This window comes from Teleopsis dalmanni, chromosome 1, assembly GCF_002237135.1.
Source record: "Teleopsis dalmanni isolate 2A chromosome 1, ASM223713v2, whole genome shotgun sequence".
Taxonomy (NCBI): domain Eukaryota; kingdom Metazoa; phylum Arthropoda; class Insecta; order Diptera; family Diopsidae; genus Teleopsis; species Teleopsis dalmanni.
The window spans coordinates 225,433,879-225,453,826 of NC_051846.1; the positions used below are offsets into that span (position 1 = coordinate 225,433,879).

The following is a 19,948-nucleotide window of genomic DNA, read 5'->3' on the forward strand; positions in this document are numbered from 1 at the left end:
ATTTTGATACAAATCAAAATAAATGATATTATATTGCCACAGAATATCACTTTACTAAACTTTCATTTGAGTTTCTAACAACTATTCAGATTATTACTTTTCTTGTAGTTTTGCTGACTGTGGAACTGAAGTTCCCCAAGTACTGGAAGTACGCACACGTATTATTTAAGTGATATGAGTAAGAAAATATTGAAATTAATTTTACGCTTTCACACAACTTTTTCAACATAAAATCAAACTTTACCTGTTCTTACCTTCCCACAAGACCCCGTTTTGATTTATTAAAAAAAGCGAACCGAGAATCTATCTCCCATTTGTGCAAGTTCAGGTAGGAAGGATATCTATACCCTCAGCGCATGTCCTTGCATAGGCGAGGAACTGCAATGCACAAAACTCCAATATAATTTGTAATAAACTTGCTGTATATTAATAACTTTTATTTAGTTTTCATCACTAACAAAGGAACTTGTAAAATGAACTTAAAAATTTATTTCAGATACATAATAGCCATGAAGGAGGTTAGAAGTTGGAGGCAGAATGCAGTGCAGATGAATGCGAACGTATTTATCAGATAACGCACATAAATTACACGTTTTTCCTTTGCACTTTTGCAATGTGTGCAGTTTTCAGTTTCCAGTTTTCAGTTTATAATATTTACTCGAATCTAAAATGTGGAATCAGTCTCAAAGGAAATTGGGAATTTTTTATGTTCTGTATACTATGTATGAGTACTCTCTCCTTATAAAATATTCATAAAATTTCAAGTTCGTTAAGTGGATGTATAAATTGGTGTATGCACACGGAATAAAAGGATACAAACTCAGTATAGTTTTAAACGCTAGAAATGTCGAAAGCACTCTGTTTGCTTCTGACTTAAGGCAATGATATTATGGCAAAAATTTTATTGCGTAGATTGGCGCCGTTGATAGCAATAAAAATATCAATAATCAGACACAAGATTTCTCATCAAAATTGTATAAACAGCATATTCTTTTTTATTTGGAATATATATAGTAGTGCTGGTCTATATTGGACTGATAGCATTTTGTTCATGCTTTTCAAATTTAATAAATGTCAACGACATTCCATTGAAAACTTTTTCATTTTTTATTATCCTTGTAAGGACTTACCCAGTTTATTCATCATAACAAAAAGGTCATGAATTAATAAACAGAATAATGAGAATAAATAAAAAATGACACATGTTAAAGTGTATATTGAAGGTTCATTCAAGCCTACACAAATTTTAGACTAAGAAATACCGATACAAATACAAATAAATGCATTCCTTTGTAGGCTTATAAGCTTATAAGGGGAAGATTTGAATTTATAACAATTGAATACATATATACATTGCAGAAATAATCTAATTGAGTGGTGCATAAACATAGAACATATTCGAAACACTTAAGTTATACCATGCCATTCTAATATAAGGAATAAGCAGCAGCTCATCTTGTAGAACGGCCGACTTGGGTCAATTATGACTTTACATATATAAAAATAGTGGAAATGGCAACATGTCTTGCAAAAAAACTGAATTATTTAGGCCCTAAGAAATGTGTCCAATATGGTTTTATGTACATGAATAGTGTGGAAGTAGCAGTTCGTCTTGCAGAAAGACCGACTAACTTAACTACCAAAAAATTTGAACTCATTATAATACTTGAGTTTATGTATATGAACATGTCAACACTTCCAAGGAAACCCTCTTTTGGACCGAGAAATCACTTTGTCACTTCAACGAAGCGGGTTTATATATTGAGTTTATATATTTGGACCAGCTAACAGTTCATGTCACATTAAAGAAACGGGCAATGTTCTTAATATCTATATTACTATCTATATATCTATCTATACAGTGACACAGCAAAAAGGCCACGCTTTTCGCTACATTTTTTGACATTTAACAATGACAATATTCGTTGGAGAAAACCGTGCAGTGACACAGCGAAATGACCACGCTTTTCTCTTCTTTCTCTGACTTTTAACAATGGCTGAATTTGTTGGAGAACGCCTCACAGTGACACAACAAAAAGGCTACGCTTTCCTATTTTTCTGTGACTTTCAACAATGAAAGTATTCATTGGAGAAAGCTCCTAATCTGACGACTTGCCTACCATTATCTTAGTGTCTGTCAATTGTCGATTTCATCAGGCACCAAGGAGTGAATAATCTAAAAGAGTTACACAGTTCTTTACGGATGATATATGGACCATGTCATACCTGCAGTTACTGAAGCCAACAATTTCCTACATACTATCTCAGAGCCAATCCTTATCGCAAAGTTACTGTTCTAATTTGCCCATTTCACTTTCACTTAAACTTCCATTATTCTCTTGAGTAAAGAATCTTCATTATTCATCTAATATGATTGATGTGTACCACTCGTTGGTTTTATATTGGCCAGAAATGTCTCTATAACCTGGAATCTATTTTAGGTGAATGGTTATTTGATGCATCGACATCTTATTTACAGATGTACGAAATTCGTATACAAGCTGAGACGTTGTGCTAGTACAAGCAGTATAGACAATAATCCACATATTAAACCATATCCAGTGCTTCCTTACAGAGTAGCTATAACTGTAAATTAAAGCGGATATTGCGACTCCTTTATTATTTTTCATCATATTTTTGAATATAACATATTTATATTAAATTTTTGAAAATTAATATTATATATTTAATCTACAATATTTAAATTCTAGATTAGGGTATCATGTTAAATGATTGAATCTTCCCTTCAATCATACCTGTCGCAGCTGTAGAGAAGGTGATGAAAGTGTCTCGTACACGGCGGCAACTTAACACTTAAATAACACTCTAAAGAGTATCTAAATGACACTCTTCTTTGATGACCTTCTTCACCTACAAGATTACTCTCTCACTAAACAACATTCTATGCTTCTGTAAATCAATGGGCCAACAGGCCTGAATGGATCACCTTGGCATTGCCGGTATAACCTAACCTAAACTAAATATTTAGATAAATTGTATATGAACTAAGTTTTCATTATGAAGACGAGGTGCTAAGATATGCTCCTATGCAGATTGTGTATAAAAGTGAGTATACAGAGTTATATATCGCTTTTGAAATAATTTTTAATGAGGTTTAGTCCGTTATATGATATAACTAATATTAACTATTTTTGTTTGGTATCGATTATAATTAAAATATTTATTGAAAACATTCGAAGTGATTCTAACCCTTAAGTTTCTAATTATACGGTAACACAATGGGCCTTGGAAGCCAATGGATCCTTTGGGATATAATCTAAGCCGATATAATCTAACCTAACCCAACTTATTGAAAACATACAAAATATTAATACTAATATATATATATATATATATATATATACTAATAAAATATGTTTCAAATAAAGTATTTTTCTTAAAATTTTCTTATTCTACTTACCTTAATAAGTGTGCTTTCTTGTGCTTAAAACGTTCCTTGTAAATAAAATCGTCGAAGTGCAAAACGAACGCTTCAAAATTTTTTAAAGGAAATAATTTCTCCTTTCATTTATAAAAAAAAAACTCTCATGACTCTGTCAAAAATTCAATATAACAAAAAACCTTACAAACTTATATAAAATTTCATTGTGGCTTTTGGCACGTTTTGTAGTGTTAAATGTATCTTTGATAAAGTATCTGATGGAACGCCCGCTTTCAGTGCTTTTGCAGCTGCTGTTTTTGTTATTGTTGTCGCGGCTGTTACGCTTGTTTATCTTCCTGTGTTTTAACGGTACATTTTAATTTACGCAAACAAACAATAGTTTTAAAATATATTAAGTTTCACATATAAAAACAACAACTAAACCAAGAAAAATAAATATCCGAAAAAAATTGAAAATTATTGTGTAAATCCACAAAAACTGTCAACATTTGTGGTTGTTTATATGGTGAAAGGAGCAGAGTAAGCTATAATAAAAAATTTATGTCTGCACTGGTACATTGCTATCGGCCTCTTTCAGCACTGGTGCTGTCCACACTCCGCTGCCGGAACGTGTTTTACGTGCCTGCACAATGCCATCCATAATGTCCAGTTGCAAATTGTGAATACTGCCTCGATGGTCGGTGAGTGGTGGACCCTGAAAGCCACTACCACGACGGCTGCCACTGAAAGTATCAAATAAAATATAAAAGTGTGTTTTTAATCGAAACTCAGAAACAGTCAAACATCACAAACTAACAGGATTAATTCTATATTGTTTCAATATGTTGCCCAACAAAAATGAAAACGAATTCATGAAAAGAAATTTGTAAATAAAATTCTAAAATGTGTAAATATTTTACAGTTCAATGAGCGCAAGTTGTGCAAATACTGCAAATTCTATAATTTATTAATAGCGCAATTTCAGAAAAATTCCGTTCTTTTTTCAAATGGTTTTTCTCTGAATTTATTATTAAAATCCCAGCAATATTTTCCTTTTTTATCCATCTCTTACTATTTGTAGCATAATTAAACACCCACATAGTTATATAAAATAAACTATATATGAACCAGTAATCACTTACCTAAAGTTTATGCCGGACAAGGAATCACGACGATTTCTGCCAAACAGCGTTGGTGGCACAGCTGAGATTGTAACTACTGAATGCCTCCTACCGCCTGCAGCTGGATTTACTTTTTGTGAGAGTGTGGCCAAAAACTCAACTTCTTTGGGACTTAAGCCACCATTTTCTCCACCAGCTTCTGATAGACGTCGTACTTGACTTGCGGTTATACCTTCGGTAATTTGTAATGAGGGCAGCGAATGCTTGCGACGCTGTTGCATGTCCGGAAATGGGCATAACAAATACGGATTAACTGGCGAATCTGGTTCTGATTCATCGCTGTTTGAACGTTTTGTTGTGGTATTTTCAGCTCCACCAACTGCACCCTCCACATTGTCGCCATCTTCGGATGCATTAGTCTCTTCCACCACAATCAGTGGTTCCTGTGTGCTTAAATTAAAAACTGGTGTGAACGATGAACGACGCATTTTGTTGATTTAGCCTTGCTGAGTAGTTTTTGTTTTTATCTTATCGATTTGAAACAATTTCAATGCGGTTTTTGGTGTTGTTTTGTTTAAAACTTTTAAATGTTTAACAAGTTTTTATTCGAAACTGCAAAAATACAAATAAAAGTGAAAATTATTTTCATTATAATATTGAGATAAATTGAATAAATCGGAATATATATAATTTGCATGAGTGAAATATATAAATATATATGTATATATTGCATTATATAATAATATTATATATAATATATAGAAAAATATGTACATATATATATATTTGCAAAATAGGAAATACTAAGTAAATTGATTTTCATATAATTGAGATAATTGTAATATAATTCGGAATAATATATAATGGCAGGACGCGAAGATATATGCATATATATAATATATACTATATATTATATAATATGTATCGTATATATTCTAAAAACAGTACGAAAAATATGAAATAAAATTTCTTAAAATTCTAAAAATCTTTTCTAAAATACTTCTATTATTTATTCGGAAACTGCAAAAATACAAATTAAATATTTTTTACTTAATATTGAGATGAATAGAATAAATTGGTATATATATATATATATATTATTGGTAGGACTAAAATATATACATGTATAAATTCAAAATTTTATATCTATACCTCATATATATATCTAAAATAGTATGCAAATTTAAATAAATATTTGCTAAAATTATTTGATTCATATTTGCATAAATAATAGATCAAATAAGAATAATAATTATAAATAAAATTATTACAATTATCTTAACTGCTTCTGTCGAGCAAGTTATTATTTAATAAGCTCTAATTGTTATCTAATTTTTCCCTCAAAGATAGTTAATTGTTCTCACAATTTAAATGCCATCAACAAGTTTTATTTATTCAAACTTAAATCTTCTGAAATATTTCGAACGTCTAAGAATAAAGTTTTTTAATTTCAGAGTCCTGCTTTTTTTCCTTCAGTCACTTTCGAAAGGAACGTCAGGCACAAGAAGTGACACTAATTACGGGCGTTGCCACTTGTCACTTTTCATTTGTTAGCCACTTTTCACTCCAAATTAACATTTGTGTCATTTAAATATTTAATGGCGTCAAGTTGCAGCTCCTCTGCATGAGGAATTGCACTAATTTACTTTACTTTTCACTTAATTAACTCAGTTGGCCATTAAAGTTGAACTTTAATATTTAAATAGATTTCACACATTTTAGTGTAGTTCCTAAAAAAGAAAAAGAGCCTTAAGGAGTTAATTGTTTTTTAATGACACAATGACATAATGACATACTAATTGTCTTATGGTAAATACACAAAGTTCGGTTTACCAAAATGGTCACAGAAGTTGAAGGAATATTTCTTTTGTTCTTAAAGAGATTTTTTCGGGCTCTTACAGGAAGAACTTCAGAAGCATTTGCTGCGGAAGCAAATGAAAGCAAACAGAAGAAAATGATAGTTAATGAAAGGAACTAAATAGCAAATACTTAAAGCTTCTTAATACTCTAGGGCATTGATGTTAGATATAAGTATTATTTTTCGTTTTTAAAAAATTTAAAATTAGTATTGACAAATTTAAAGTCATAATTGTAATTTTAGTTCATCTTCCTACTATTGTTATTATTGTTACTAATCTAATGTAGTGTTGATGAAGATTAAGATCATTTCAATCACTTGTATTCGAGGTAGGAATAACGAGGTTAAGTGTTCCCTTTACCAGACTGAATACCTTAACTGACTTAATCAGACTGAATATCTGTCGGCAGCGTAGTGTCAACTTTTGAACTAGTTACCTTAGGTTTTAGGTTGAATTCAGACTAATGCAATCTGTCAGTGTAATGTGAATTCTTTTGTTTCTCTCTCTCTCTCTCTCCCTACCTCTCTCTCTCTACCTCTCTCTCTCTCTCCTCTCTCTCTCTCCCTCTCTCTCTCTCTCTCTCCCTCTCTCTCTCTCTCTCTCCCTCTCTCTCTCTCTCTCTCTCTCTATATTTCCCTCGTTCCCCCTCTTTTTCGCTCTCTCTTTCTCTCTCTCTTTCTCTATCTTATCTTACTCTATATCTCTCTCTATCTTACTCTATATCTGTCTCTATCTCTCTCCATATCATCTCACTCTTTCTATATGTTGTTGCTGTTAAGTTGATCGAATAAAATTTGGGCACGGTTAACATTTCGTATGATCATTAAAGAAGAGGGTGTCACCAATAATGCAAAGATTGTGTTCGATGAGCCGCAGGATGAAGGCAATGAGTTGGATAACATGGCAAATGGACTTGAGGGTATGGCCAATGCTTCCATTGATGTGGCCAATATATTAAAGGACATAATCAATAGGCTAAATGGCTTGGTCTCTAAACTAAAAATCATAGCTATTAGGATACGTGGTAATAATGGCAGACGTGGGCATTGGCTTTGAACTGTCGCTTATGAAGCAATGGATTAACTAAATGCTCAATCGGCTAGAGAGCGACCATAAACTATAAGGATTAAAAATAATTCTGTGGACTCGTTCAATCAACTGGTAGAGTAGATTAATGTACTAAAAGGTGTGATTAATAAGTTAGAAAGCATTTGGAGAATGCAAACAACGGCCCAGTTGGTATAGTCAATGGATTAAAGAGACTTGTGGACAGAAAAATGGGTTAAGGTATGCGGCAGTAATTTATATAACAATTTGTAAAATCAAAAAGTAAGAGACCAATTGAACTGAAGATGTGGCAAATAATACCGAGAGTGTGACCAATGGAACTGCTGGCAAGGGTATAGTTAATAGGCTGCAAAATGTTAGCAGAAACCTTTTGAAAAGTAGCAGAAACCTTTTGACTTACTTGTCAAAGGACGACAACAATGTCGTCTTGTAAACGGTAGGATTTTGTTTGTATATGAAATATGTATTTATAGTCTCTGCTATTGACTATTAACTATTAAATATAAATTAATTATTAAGAAATTTTTTTTAAATTGTTGATAAGCAGACTGAATAAAATATTTGAAAACTCTTATAATATTTATTCGTATTACTTTAGTCAATAATGTTAGGGATTTTAATATAAAATTTAAAATTTATTTTAAAATCGTTAATAGTTAATTTGTTTATTTATTTTGTATGCATAAATACTTTGTGCAATATATAAAAAAATTATCTAAATTATTTTCATATTAGTTGCATTTTTTTATTTTCATCTAAGATATTTTTTTAAAAATTTTACTCTGATAATCATATTAGTTTCAAGGGCCAGCGTTTATGAAAAGTTACCTCTCACAATCAACTTTCATTTAGCTACCAAAATATTTTCTTTATTTTATATTATTAAATTGTAATTTAAGGCGCACGGCAGACTTATTACAAAAGGTGCAAAAAAAGAAGACGAAAATGAAATTTGCTGGCACAAAAAAGGTTTTAATTGAATTCAATTAATTTTATCTTAATAAATGAAAGCAACCGTGGCAGGTGCCAGATTACCAGAACAAAGGCGAATAAAAAGGTATTACTTGGAACAGCAGGAACAGCACCAGGACGAGTAAAAGCAGCAGCAAAAATAGCTTCATTCATTGCTAACAATTAAGTATGTATATATAGAGTAACTGGGCTACATTAAGTATATTGTGGCGTGTGCTACATAGTATTGACTCAGATGAACACCGCAACACCAAAACACGTCACCACAATATAACAAAACACTTTTGGTATTCCTGATCTTCAGTGCATGCCATAGAGGAGCACAGCTTTGATTTAAATTCATTACAATTCGAACATTACCGAAATAGTGAACGCAGGAAACGGATATAACATTTCATTTGTATTATTTGCAGACACTTCTGTTGAAAAGTTTCCTCTCGCACCGGTACAGCAAATAACTCAAATCAAATCGAATTGAATCGCGTATTTGCCTGGCTGCCATTTCCATTTCCATTTGCTTTCGTCGAGAGTCAAATAAATTTCCACGTAATAATGCAAAAAGTAATTAAAATTACTGCTGATAATGCGCCGTTTCGAGAAATGATAAAATAAATGAGTTGGCAAACTTTTCCTTTCGAACCGAAGGCAATAAATATCATTTTAAATTATTTATTTTGAAACTTACTTAAACGTGAAGTGCATAATTTATCTTTATTATTTTCTAATGCAAATTTTTTTGGATTAAAATTTGGTTGTTGACTCAAATTTATTATCATTAGATATTGCTATTAGATAGTAAGAAAACTGCTAATGAAGTGTACATGACTGATTACCAAAAAACTAAAATATTCGTATCTACTGGTATGAAGATACGCACACTGTTTAAAAGTTTAGTCTTCCAAAACGAAGTCTTTCATTTCATTACATTTTTATTTCACGTGCTACATTATAATATATAACTAGAGATAAACCAATAACAAAACAATTCTGCATTCACTAGAAATACTAAAATGAATTCAAATATTCAAGAAAAACTATTTTAGTTTAAAATAAAATTTAAACAGTTCTAAGCAGCATTAGAAATATATAGCTTATTAGAGATACAATTATTACGGGAATACTAACCGATCACTGTAGAATGAATTATCAACTAACAAAGTTAGAAATACAATCCAGCTCAGACTGCAGATACTGTAGAAAAGAGTGATAAACCGCATACCATATGCCCGATACTGATGCACCAGCTGAACAAACACCTAGGAGGTTATTTTATGGAACATGGGGATTTAAGTCTAGGAAAGATATGCTCTATATTGTCTTTCATTAAAGAAATCGGACTTGGAGAAACACTCTAATCAAACTAAAGAACACAATAAATCTTTTAGGTCGCAACGTACTAATAATTATAGGCAAATAATTATCTGGCATGGAGATATCCGATAGGATATGTGGCATGAGCATTCATCGTACCCAATCATTTAAGTTACAAAAATACGACTTAGAAGTGAAAGTAATTTTGTGATATGCTGAGGGTAATGAAACCTAGGAAAGAGTTTGTACTGGAATCATTAATTCCAACAACAGAAACTAACTTCGGCTGCGTTCACACCATTGAGCTCTGTTCTGTATTGGAATGTATTAGAAGATGCTTTCATTTTCAATAAATGGTCGCGTTAATGGATGTTGTCATAAAATGCTATATAAATATTTTATTTTTTGTTTAACTTTTTTAGTAAATATTTTTTATTTTATCCTCTAATACCGATAACAATAAAATAAAGTGAAATTGAAAATATATATGTGTTATAATAACAAATAAGAATACCAGCACCAGTAGTTGTATAAAAACAGATGATAAAACTATATCCTCAAAAAAAATAACAAAAAGCGAATGGGAAAATAATAATGTCGTTAAAGCTAAGCAATATTTTCTTCAATAATTCAATTTTTCAAACTAATATTTATAATAACTATATCACATTATTTTTAAAAGCATTAAATTAAACTTAACGGAAAATATTTTGAATTTATGATTAAATAAACTTAAACTGGTGTTATGTTGAGGAATTACTCTATTTTAAACAGAAATATTTTATACATAATATATATAGGAATATATATATAAATATATCTTATATATATAATTCTTCTGTACGTGTGTTGACAGTGAACTCCTCCTAAACGGCTGAACCGATTTTGATGAAATTTTTTGTGTATTCAAGGAAGGTTTAGATTCACAATGTGGCCCACTGGATAATGTCTTTTTAATCAATTTTTTATTTTTTGGTATCCATATACATTTATATTAAAAATTTAAAATTTATTCATGCTTACTTTGATTTGTTTAAAAACTTTAAAATCTCTAAAATGAATTGTAAAACTGACGTTGCATAGCTTAAGTGCATTTAAATTCCGCAGCATAATTATAGGTGAGCCAATTTTTAATCTTAAGTTATGTGGTGGTACTCCTGGTAAATCCAGCGAATTCAAAAATTCAACACACAAAAAAGAAGAATTATATATATAAAAAGATATAAATATCGTACAAAAAACAATGCCACATCTTCGTGGACGAGGAGAAATATTGGTCGACGGACTCGGAATTCATAATTACTCCAGAACCGTCGGTTAAATAGATCGGCAGAAAACAATGAAGATGTAAGAAACCAGGATACAATTACACGTGCAAATAAAAGTCAAGAGCAACGCAACGAACGCCAGGAAAATTAATTGCAAGGGGAAACAACGTTCGCCGGGTCAGCTAGTATATATATATATTATTTGATTAAAATTTATATAGATTAATTCCTCAACATAACATCAGCTTAAATTCTTTTAATCATATCGTTCAGTTTATTTTCAATATATATATATTATATATACATATTTATTATAGTAAAGGAAAGGTAAGAGTTCAATACAATCAGTAAAAAATTGTAGCCTTTGTTCTACCAGAAAAATATTTTGTTTTGTGAAATTTTCTGAAATCTACATATAAAACTAGAAAGTATTGCCTTAGTTGAGATACTCCTATATATAAATAAAAATATTTAAAGTTAAGTATTTTTGTGTTGTGATGTCTCCATTTGAGATAAAATTGCTGACATTGATTTTTTTTTTTTGTTGCGATTCATTAGTATTTTATTTTTGTACTGTTTTATTTTTTATTGCTTTTCCCTTTGTCGTTATATTATTTCATTTACGCGATTTGTTGCAATACAAAAATGGATTTCGCTCTGGGTGGTACTAATATAATTGTTTGGTGACGATATTATGCCTCCACGGGGACTCTAATGTGCTACGTGCTACGGATTTCAATAACAAATTACGTACTTAAATTTTGCTTCTTAGAAATGTATTGGAAATTAATCGCTGACAAAGTAGGCGTCTAAGGAAAATATTTTACTTTTTTCCTCTATAATGTTATTCTTATATCAAAGAGTGTTTTTGATTTCTTTAAGCGCAAATTTATGTTTTATGTATATATTTTTATTATTCCGAAGAAATCAAGATTATAAGTAAAAAATCGTACAACTTCATATTGTATAGTCGTATATTCCTACATACACTGAACTTATGCGAAGTCAGAAAGAAAATAAAAATCTTCAAAAAATTTACCCTAAGAACTTTCTCTTTCAATACAATAACAGTAACAATAACAATAAATTCAACAATAAAGAAATCAAAAGTATCAAATAAAAAAAATGTTTTTTTTTTCTTAGAATTATAAAAAATAAAATAAAAATGGAATCATCTCAATTTTCAAACCTTTTTCCAATTGACTGATGGCAAAACAGAAAATTTTATATTTATCTACAATTTTCGCTTGAATTTGACTTCTTGCCTATGCCTTTCCACTTATTTGATACTCTTATCTGTGTAAATTTGTTCTTAAGTATCAATATATATTCGTATTTTCGATATTGATAAATACGTCAAATGTACCGTAAAATTTCACTGAGGTATTCTTAAAGATAATTCGACAAATACTTAGCTTAAAAAGAAAATTTATACTTTATTTGAATTTATTCAATAAATATCTAGTATTTATTGAAACTACGAGTACTTAAAGACTAAGAAATCTTTTGCTTGTAATCCTTAACCGAACTCTTTCTTAATAGTGACACAGCAGATCGCAATAATTGTATTGGCATATTTAATGCAAGTTTTCATAGTTAATCAATGCAATCATAATTGTTCGAGAATGTTTCGAAACTAATTATTAAAGTTTCTAATAGAATTTCATCAGATTTTTCATCTGTTTCTTATTTGTATAATTGATTTCATCAAATAACTAATTATTATCGAGTAAAGTTATTTCTTCGTTTACTTCAATTACAAACAACTAAAAAATATCTCACAAGTTACAAGTGTTTTCATATTAAGGAATTTATAACTTGTGACATCGATGTTCAACATAGTTAAGGTGACCTACTGGGATGATAAAGCAATATAACAAAACAAACTCCCCAGAGTCGCCAAATCTTCAGTGCAGAATATGCACTACTTTAAGATGCAAGCTATGTGATAGCAGGAATTTATAATAATGACTTAAGATCTTTAAGTTATACTAAATAATTTTTAAGAGCAAAAACCGAAACAAAGAGATGATTGAAGCAATTTTTTTCATGTACTTTTATGCATCCACAAATTTTCCATAACCATATCAAGGAAGTAGTTCTTTAAATAAAAGAAGAATTTTCTTTAAAGGACTACATCGTTTTTAGTTGAAAATGAGTGTCTAGTTGCCAAAATTTCTAAGGGCAAACTCAAATCTGACGGTTTCCAAGTAATGAATGACTACAGTTGCGAATTTACCTAATAATTTTTTGGAATAACGTACACAATTCCTTGGAAAGAGCAATGTGGGTTCAAATTGTACATTATCAACAATATTAAAAGTTAAACACAGTTCTGAAATGAAATGAAACAAATGAAACTAGTGATCAAACATTGAAACGTTGAGCACAATTCTAAGAAAACACCACGTCTAACTAAAAATAATTAATCATCACAAAGATGAAATATAAGATGAGTTTAAAAAAAAATAATGAATCTAAGAGTATTAAATTATCAAGAAAATGAAATACACATTGAACAGACTTCTGAGAAAATGGCAAATGTAGCTAGAGTTAGTACATTATCACAGAAATTATATGTTGAATATAATTCAAACTAAAGAACAGAGGCAAGTAAAGCTCTAAGAAACTGTATTTTTTACAGTTTACACTGCCATCGAAGAGATAAAATATTAATATCAAAAAGAGAGAATTACCCAGAAAATTTGAATAAGTTTTATTTGAGCCATAAATGTAAACGAAGATATTAAACGTAAACGTAAATAGTTGCATATATATATACTTTAAACAAATATTACGAATATTAACTATATATTATGGGAAAGTCTTATATATAGATAGATGTATAGATGTCAGTGACTTCTGTATCCATGAAAATTTTTAAAATACTCATTTATACCTTAAAGCTTTAAGTGCACAATTTAAAGACACATAAGAATTCAGCCTTTAATTAAATGAATTTACCTCATACATTTGTGTCATTAACGGTTTGAAACATTTGACTTCCAATCCAACAGTTTAACTTTAACTGGTTATCATGCTATAACTATAGGTGGACGGAGCGAAAATTAATGCTCTATTAGTAGTATACTTGTTAATATCAGTGTCAAAAGAGGTTAAACTCAGAAATCAACTTGAATTCTGCTCCTAGACATTAAATCAACGTTCTATTGATTTCATACAACTTTAAACATATACTTTAACATACATACAACATATATATAATATATTTTATGACATATATGTAGTCTATATATAGAAGACTGAAAACTAACTACCAAAATGATAAATGTATTGGGAATATTGCGGTAAATACACTTAAATAACTAAGGTACTAGTAATTAGATTATCATTTCATCTACATTCATCTATAATTTAAACTACAAATGGGTCAATATATTAGCATTGCATTTTAAAACTAACTAAAGTATGTGTGACTGTCAAACTTGTTATGATCCTATATAAGCTTACTGATATATACACCTTAAGTAATCGACTTTGGACATAAGTTGTGCAGCTACTCCATGTTAAATGTAGATTAAGTATTGTTTCTGATATTAAATTTGAAATAATTCTTTAATATGCAAAATTTTATTTAATATGCATGACCCATTCTCATTATCTACCATTTTTACGCATTTAATTTAGCTCTTTGAATCAAAAAATTTGCATCTGTATTTATTTATTTTTATTTTACAGGAATCCTTTTGTAATTAAAAAATTATATTATTCCAAAAATGGAATGTCTATATGTGTAATTTTACGAAAAATATTAATTAAAATATTAAAATAATAAAATTACAAATTATCAATGTTGACTTAAATATACAATTTATTTCAAAAAAAGAGTCGGAATTGGTATATGGTATATGTAAGTGCAACATGGCGTATGATTGACGTAATTATTTAATAAAAAAATATTTATAAGATTAAAGTATATTAAATAATATGTGCATCTGATATAGATTTTATGTCATGTGAAATACAATTATTTTTATACACTCTATATTGCTGATTTAAATAATTATTTATTATTATTTTGGATGGACTGTGTATGCACTACGACCTGAAAGATCTTTTGTGCAGCCTTTCGCCCAACTATTCCAGTTCTAAACTTTTGAAGAATTTTGCCACAACTGTGGGCCGTATTTCAGCTAGGTATTCGGGACTTAAGACTCCACTGCCTAGATAGTTAAGTCTGCGTCTTGCCATGGCTGGACAAACACATAGAACGTATTCTACTGCTTCCTCTTGTTCTTAACAGATTCAGCAAGAATTGTTTCCTGTTTTATTAATTAATTTATTAATTATATTTCATTGTATTATTTTGAAAATTTTACTTTATATATGTAACAACACTAAACATTATGTGCTTCTAATGAATGAACACTTTTTACTTTCTTTGTGACTCATTTTATTTTCATTTAAATCTTAGCTTATCTAATTTCTAATTAAATAAATTTATCTCAATTAAGAGTCGTCCTTTACACATTTCGAGCAAATCAACAAAGTCAAAAGAATACAAATGAAATAAGGAACAACTAAAAATGTAAATAAAATTTTCCAATGACAGAAGCAACGCTTTGACAAATCTAATTTAAATACTTAAATAGATTTGTAAGGACTCAACTTCAACTGTGTGTAATCTCAATACGAAACACATACACCGAAACAAAAACATCATCATCAAAACAATGCCTTCTCGAGTATTTAAACTGTTGATTAAACCAGAAAAAAGGCAATCTATGGGTGAGCTACATCAAACTAGCTTTAGTTATGGTAAGGTGAAGTGAAGTGTACACTTAAATGTTATTTAAATATGCATAAATAACGTAATTTAAATTTGAAAGTCGAAAACAACCAATGTAACCACAGCAACAGGATCAACGGGAGCAGGAGCTATAGCAGTAGCAGTGTACACTCAACAGATGCCAGTCGGTAGTTAGCAGTTCTACAATACAGTAATGTCATATACAATACATAAGAACAAATCAAAGCAAAAACAACAAGTTTGATAACAACTTAATAACGTATTTGCCTTCTTAACAAATATTCCTTGTTCTAAACTTTATGCTGTTGTTGTGCAAGTAGGACTCCAACCAATAACAATCAAAACTCCAACAACAACACTAAATGTACTGAAAACAGAATTTTCTTTTAATGACAATTTCCTTGTGAAAGTATTTGCACAATATTGGTATACGCTCTCACTTACACTTCGATTATTCTTCTATACGAGCATTGGCGTATAAATGTAACAAGTACATATCTTTGTCCACATTCGACCTACTGGATTTGCCCTTGCGAAACTGCCATTATCATCATTCTGGACATTGCAAGTATATCATTTTGTGCCGGTCCTTCGGCAAATTTTTGTAAATTTGTAAATTTGTGTATTTGTTTGTATTTACTTTTGAATTTATAGTTTTTTTTTATTTTATTTTTTTTTTTTTAATTTGTACATATACGTACACTGTAGACTTTAGTTATGTTTACTGAACTGTATATAGAAAATGTGTTAGTGCTTTGAAAGACCTTAAGGACTTACTAATAAAGTCCCTCTTGTAAACATTGTACATTTCCTCAGGCGTATTTTTATTATACAATCTCTTGCTTCCCTTTTGGTTTCCTGTGGTACGTATACAGGGTAACAAAAATATTTTTTATTCGCAAGTATTCTTATTAAAAAGAATAAAAAGACATTTATAAAATACTTACCAAGAATTTTGTGTAAATATTTTTTTTTTTTTGAAAAATTATTATTAATATTATTTAGTTAACATTTATAGTTTTTTGTTAAATGGAAAATTGTACTTTTAATAATTAATTATCATCAGTACGTTCTGTAGGTTCCTCAATCGTTGAATACAATGAAACCACTTGCTCATAGTCATAAAAATGAATTTTGGGCTCTGGTGTAATAGTCATTAGTTCAATATTACAGCTAATAAATTGATCTTTCTTTGCAAGCTTCATAATCGAAAGTGCCAAACGAATCCCTTCTTCTAAATTCAAGTTACTCTTGAAGTGTTCTTTCAATTCCTTCTGCATTAGTTCAGCATCTGCGCCGATCGCAACAAATTCACAGCGACAGTGATCACCAGTTAGGTTTAATAACCATAAAGCTGGTTCACCTTTCTCCATACCACCGAATATTAGTGTAACTGCATATGGACGGGACCTCACAAAACTACCATGACAACTTCTACCAAATTGCATAGCAAGTTTTGATACCTCATACGCACATGCCTTGACCGGTAAAGGTTGTTCCATTACAAACTTGAACTCCGCGCATGACTTACGCGCTGATTTTATAAGCGGACGTTCATCACCATAGATTCCACTAACGGCCACTGCCATGTGACTATCAATGCGAAATAATTTTTGAGCCCTCTCTAACATCACCAATAAATGGTTTTTATTTTTTTCAGCACATAATATCACACCTTCTGTTGTGCATAAACCCAATGCATTTGAACACTTGGAAACAGCTTCCAGCGCGTAATCAATCTGTGGGAGTCTGCTATCTTCAGTGAGCACGTTTGTATTCTTAATTAAATTTATGTCAATCAGTTTCATCATTTCAGTGACGTCACCTAATTTAGACTTTTTTGCCATTTTTAATAAAGATGGATTTTTAAAAACGTTAGATAGATTATAGATTTTAGATAGATTTTTTAGAGACGTTAGAATTTACTTAATTTATTTTCAAACTAACTGACATTTTTACAAACTATTTTAAAGCTTACTTAAATTCCATACTCAGATTAATATTTATAATTATATCCAAAACAAACATCTAAATCTGAGCTACCAAAAAAATTTTATAATATAGCCGGTGAACACTCAACGATATAATATTGAATAGCCACAAGATATTATTTAGTATTATTTAAAAATAATATATGCTAAGTTATTATTTCCAAATTATACAAAGAATAATTATACTACAAATGAATAAGAAGGCAAATAATGATCTTAATTAGAAAAAATTAAAACAATATTTTCTTATGTACTCAGTATCTTATGATAATGATATAATACAACTTTGTAAAAATGCATTTTGATCATTCTCGATACTACCCTTTTATGATCAGAATAAATTTTGTTATTTAATTTCATATAATTTTAATATTTAATTTCATATAAAACTTACACAAATGTATTTTTAAAATTCGTTATCCTTTAGTTGAATAACCCTTTAACATATTACTTGTCTGTTAACCTTATTTGCAGTGGTAAGTGTGGGTTATGTTAAGTACTTATCCAGTTAAGTAAGGGAAGTGAGATGTGTGCACAAGCCTACATTTATATTTTCTAATTGTTTCGGGCTCTGTTAATGTATCCTTTAATAAATTCCTTTAAGAGTGTTCCTTGACACTTTTATGTTTGCTTGTTTTGAGGTTTTCTTATTTGTTCATTTTGTTTTTAGTATGTTTTGCTAATTGGATTTTCTTTCGTTACCAGTGACGATTGCTCTAAGGTGCGGAGGTGTGCGGTGAACACCCTAACATAATTTCCAAAATGTCAAATAACATTGAAATATAAATTTATTAAGTATCTTCACATCAAGAATTATTATTATTTATTACATTTCTATATATATTTTTTTAAAGTTTTAGCAAAAACAATTAAATATAATTGTCTATGAAAACTCAATCAATTTGCTTCTGTTAGCTGCTATACTTGTTAGTTGTGCTCATATATTTGCAGCTCAAATCACAGAACATTTCTATTTTATTTCGTCTCTCCCCTTTGTGTGCAAAGAAGTTGGCAGCACATTCATACGTTGCATATGAACAAAATAATGTGCGTGTGCTCCCATTCGTAATATCAGAGATAGAGATTTATATAGTGGGAATTGTATGAGAGTAAATTTTTGTTGTATTCGAATATCAACTGCATGCATACGAATCCAACATGATGATTTGCCAAAGTGGTTGCGTGAGCGGCTGAAGTTTGCAGCTCATCTCAGCATACATTTCTATCACATTTCGTCTCTCCCCTTTTAACAGTACCACCCACGAATTTCTGTTCTTACTGTGCGGAGTACTCGTGCGCACATTTGTACGTTGCAAGTGGGTTTGATTTTGTTTGATCACTGGATAAACATGTATGGTTCTGAGTTAAAACTCTTTTGTTTGAAAAAAGTTGGTTTGATGTTAAAAGTATATGAAAAGATTTGTTTCTTCCATATTGATATAATATTAAATTTATATATAAATTATTAATTTAATTTGTTTAATATGTTCTTTTGTTAATAAATTGTTAATATAATATTGCGACTATATTATTGCCTTATTTAATATAGTTATTATTAATAAAATATCTCATATATTTTAATATAATTGGTACATGTAAAAACAACATTAAAGAAGGGCCGCACACCCTTCCAGATAGGGCACGCGTCGTCACTGTTCGTTACTATCTTTTTTGAATTCTGCTTTTATAAATTATGTTAAAATACGATTATTTTAACAATAAATGCAAACAATTAAAGAATACTAAATCTATACATTGTAGGTAATATCTTCTTTTCGAAACAAATATAATATTGTATATTAATTAATACCTAGAAAATTATTTTAAACAATAATGAATTTCAATATGTAAATATATAGAGGTTTTGAAGAGTAGTGAATTGCAACAACAAAATTTTTATTTATTTTTAATTAACTGAATTTTTAGCTGTCCATACAGCTGTTTTGAGTATTGCCAATTACATATCATCAGTAGTTTTAGAATTATTTTTTATGTTTAATTCTTTGTACATAATTTTTTGAGACTACAAGTTCCAAGGGTTGAACTCATGCCCTACGAAATTTGAAGCTTAGAGTCAGTGTTCATTAGCTAACTGACCCAAAACCGTACTTGACTAATATGATCGAACTTCAAGTTTTATTAATTTGCCAAATACCCATCATCAGTGGTCTTAAAAATTTTTTTTTTTATGTTTAATTATTCGTA

General features: G+C 29.8%; 2 protein-coding genes across 2 annotated transcripts; both read right to left on the minus strand.

The window, feature by feature from the left end:
• Positions 1–3,877: 3,877 nt before the first annotated feature.
• On the minus strand, positions 3,878–5,056 carry LOC119667864. The gene is made up of 2 exons (XM_038077203.1): positions 4,525–5,056; positions 3,878–4,125 (listed from the first exon to the last, which is right to left on the minus strand). The coding sequence occupies exons 1-2, from the start codon at positions 4,989–4,991 to the stop codon at positions 3,942–3,944; spliced, it is 651 nt and encodes a 216-aa protein (XP_037933131.1). The 5' UTR covers positions 4,992–5,056; the 3' UTR covers positions 3,878–3,941.
• Positions 5,057–16,804: 11,748 nt separating this feature from the next.
• Positions 16,805–17,599, minus strand: LOC119667538 (proteasome subunit alpha type-5-like). Its single transcript, XM_038076841.1, has one exon. The coding sequence runs from the start codon at positions 17,597–17,599 to the stop codon at positions 16,805–16,807; it is 795 nt and encodes a 264-aa protein (XP_037932769.1).
• Between the last annotated feature and the right edge of the window lie 2,349 nt (positions 17,600–19,948).

Excerpts from the sequence above, each read along its gene's own strand:
- LOC119667538 (XM_038076841.1), bottom strand. The coding sequence starts at position 17,599 with ATGGCAAAAAAGTCTAAATTAGGTGACGTCACTGAAATGATGAAACTG.
- LOC119667864 (XM_038077203.1), bottom strand. The coding sequence starts at position 4,991 with ATGCGTCGTTCATCGTTCACACCAGTTTTTAATTTAAGCACACAGGAA. Across the intron at positions 4,126-4,524 it reads TTGTCCGGCATAAACTTTAG|TGGCAGCCGTCGTGGTAGTG; the intron begins GTAAGTGATTAC and ends TGATACTTTCAG.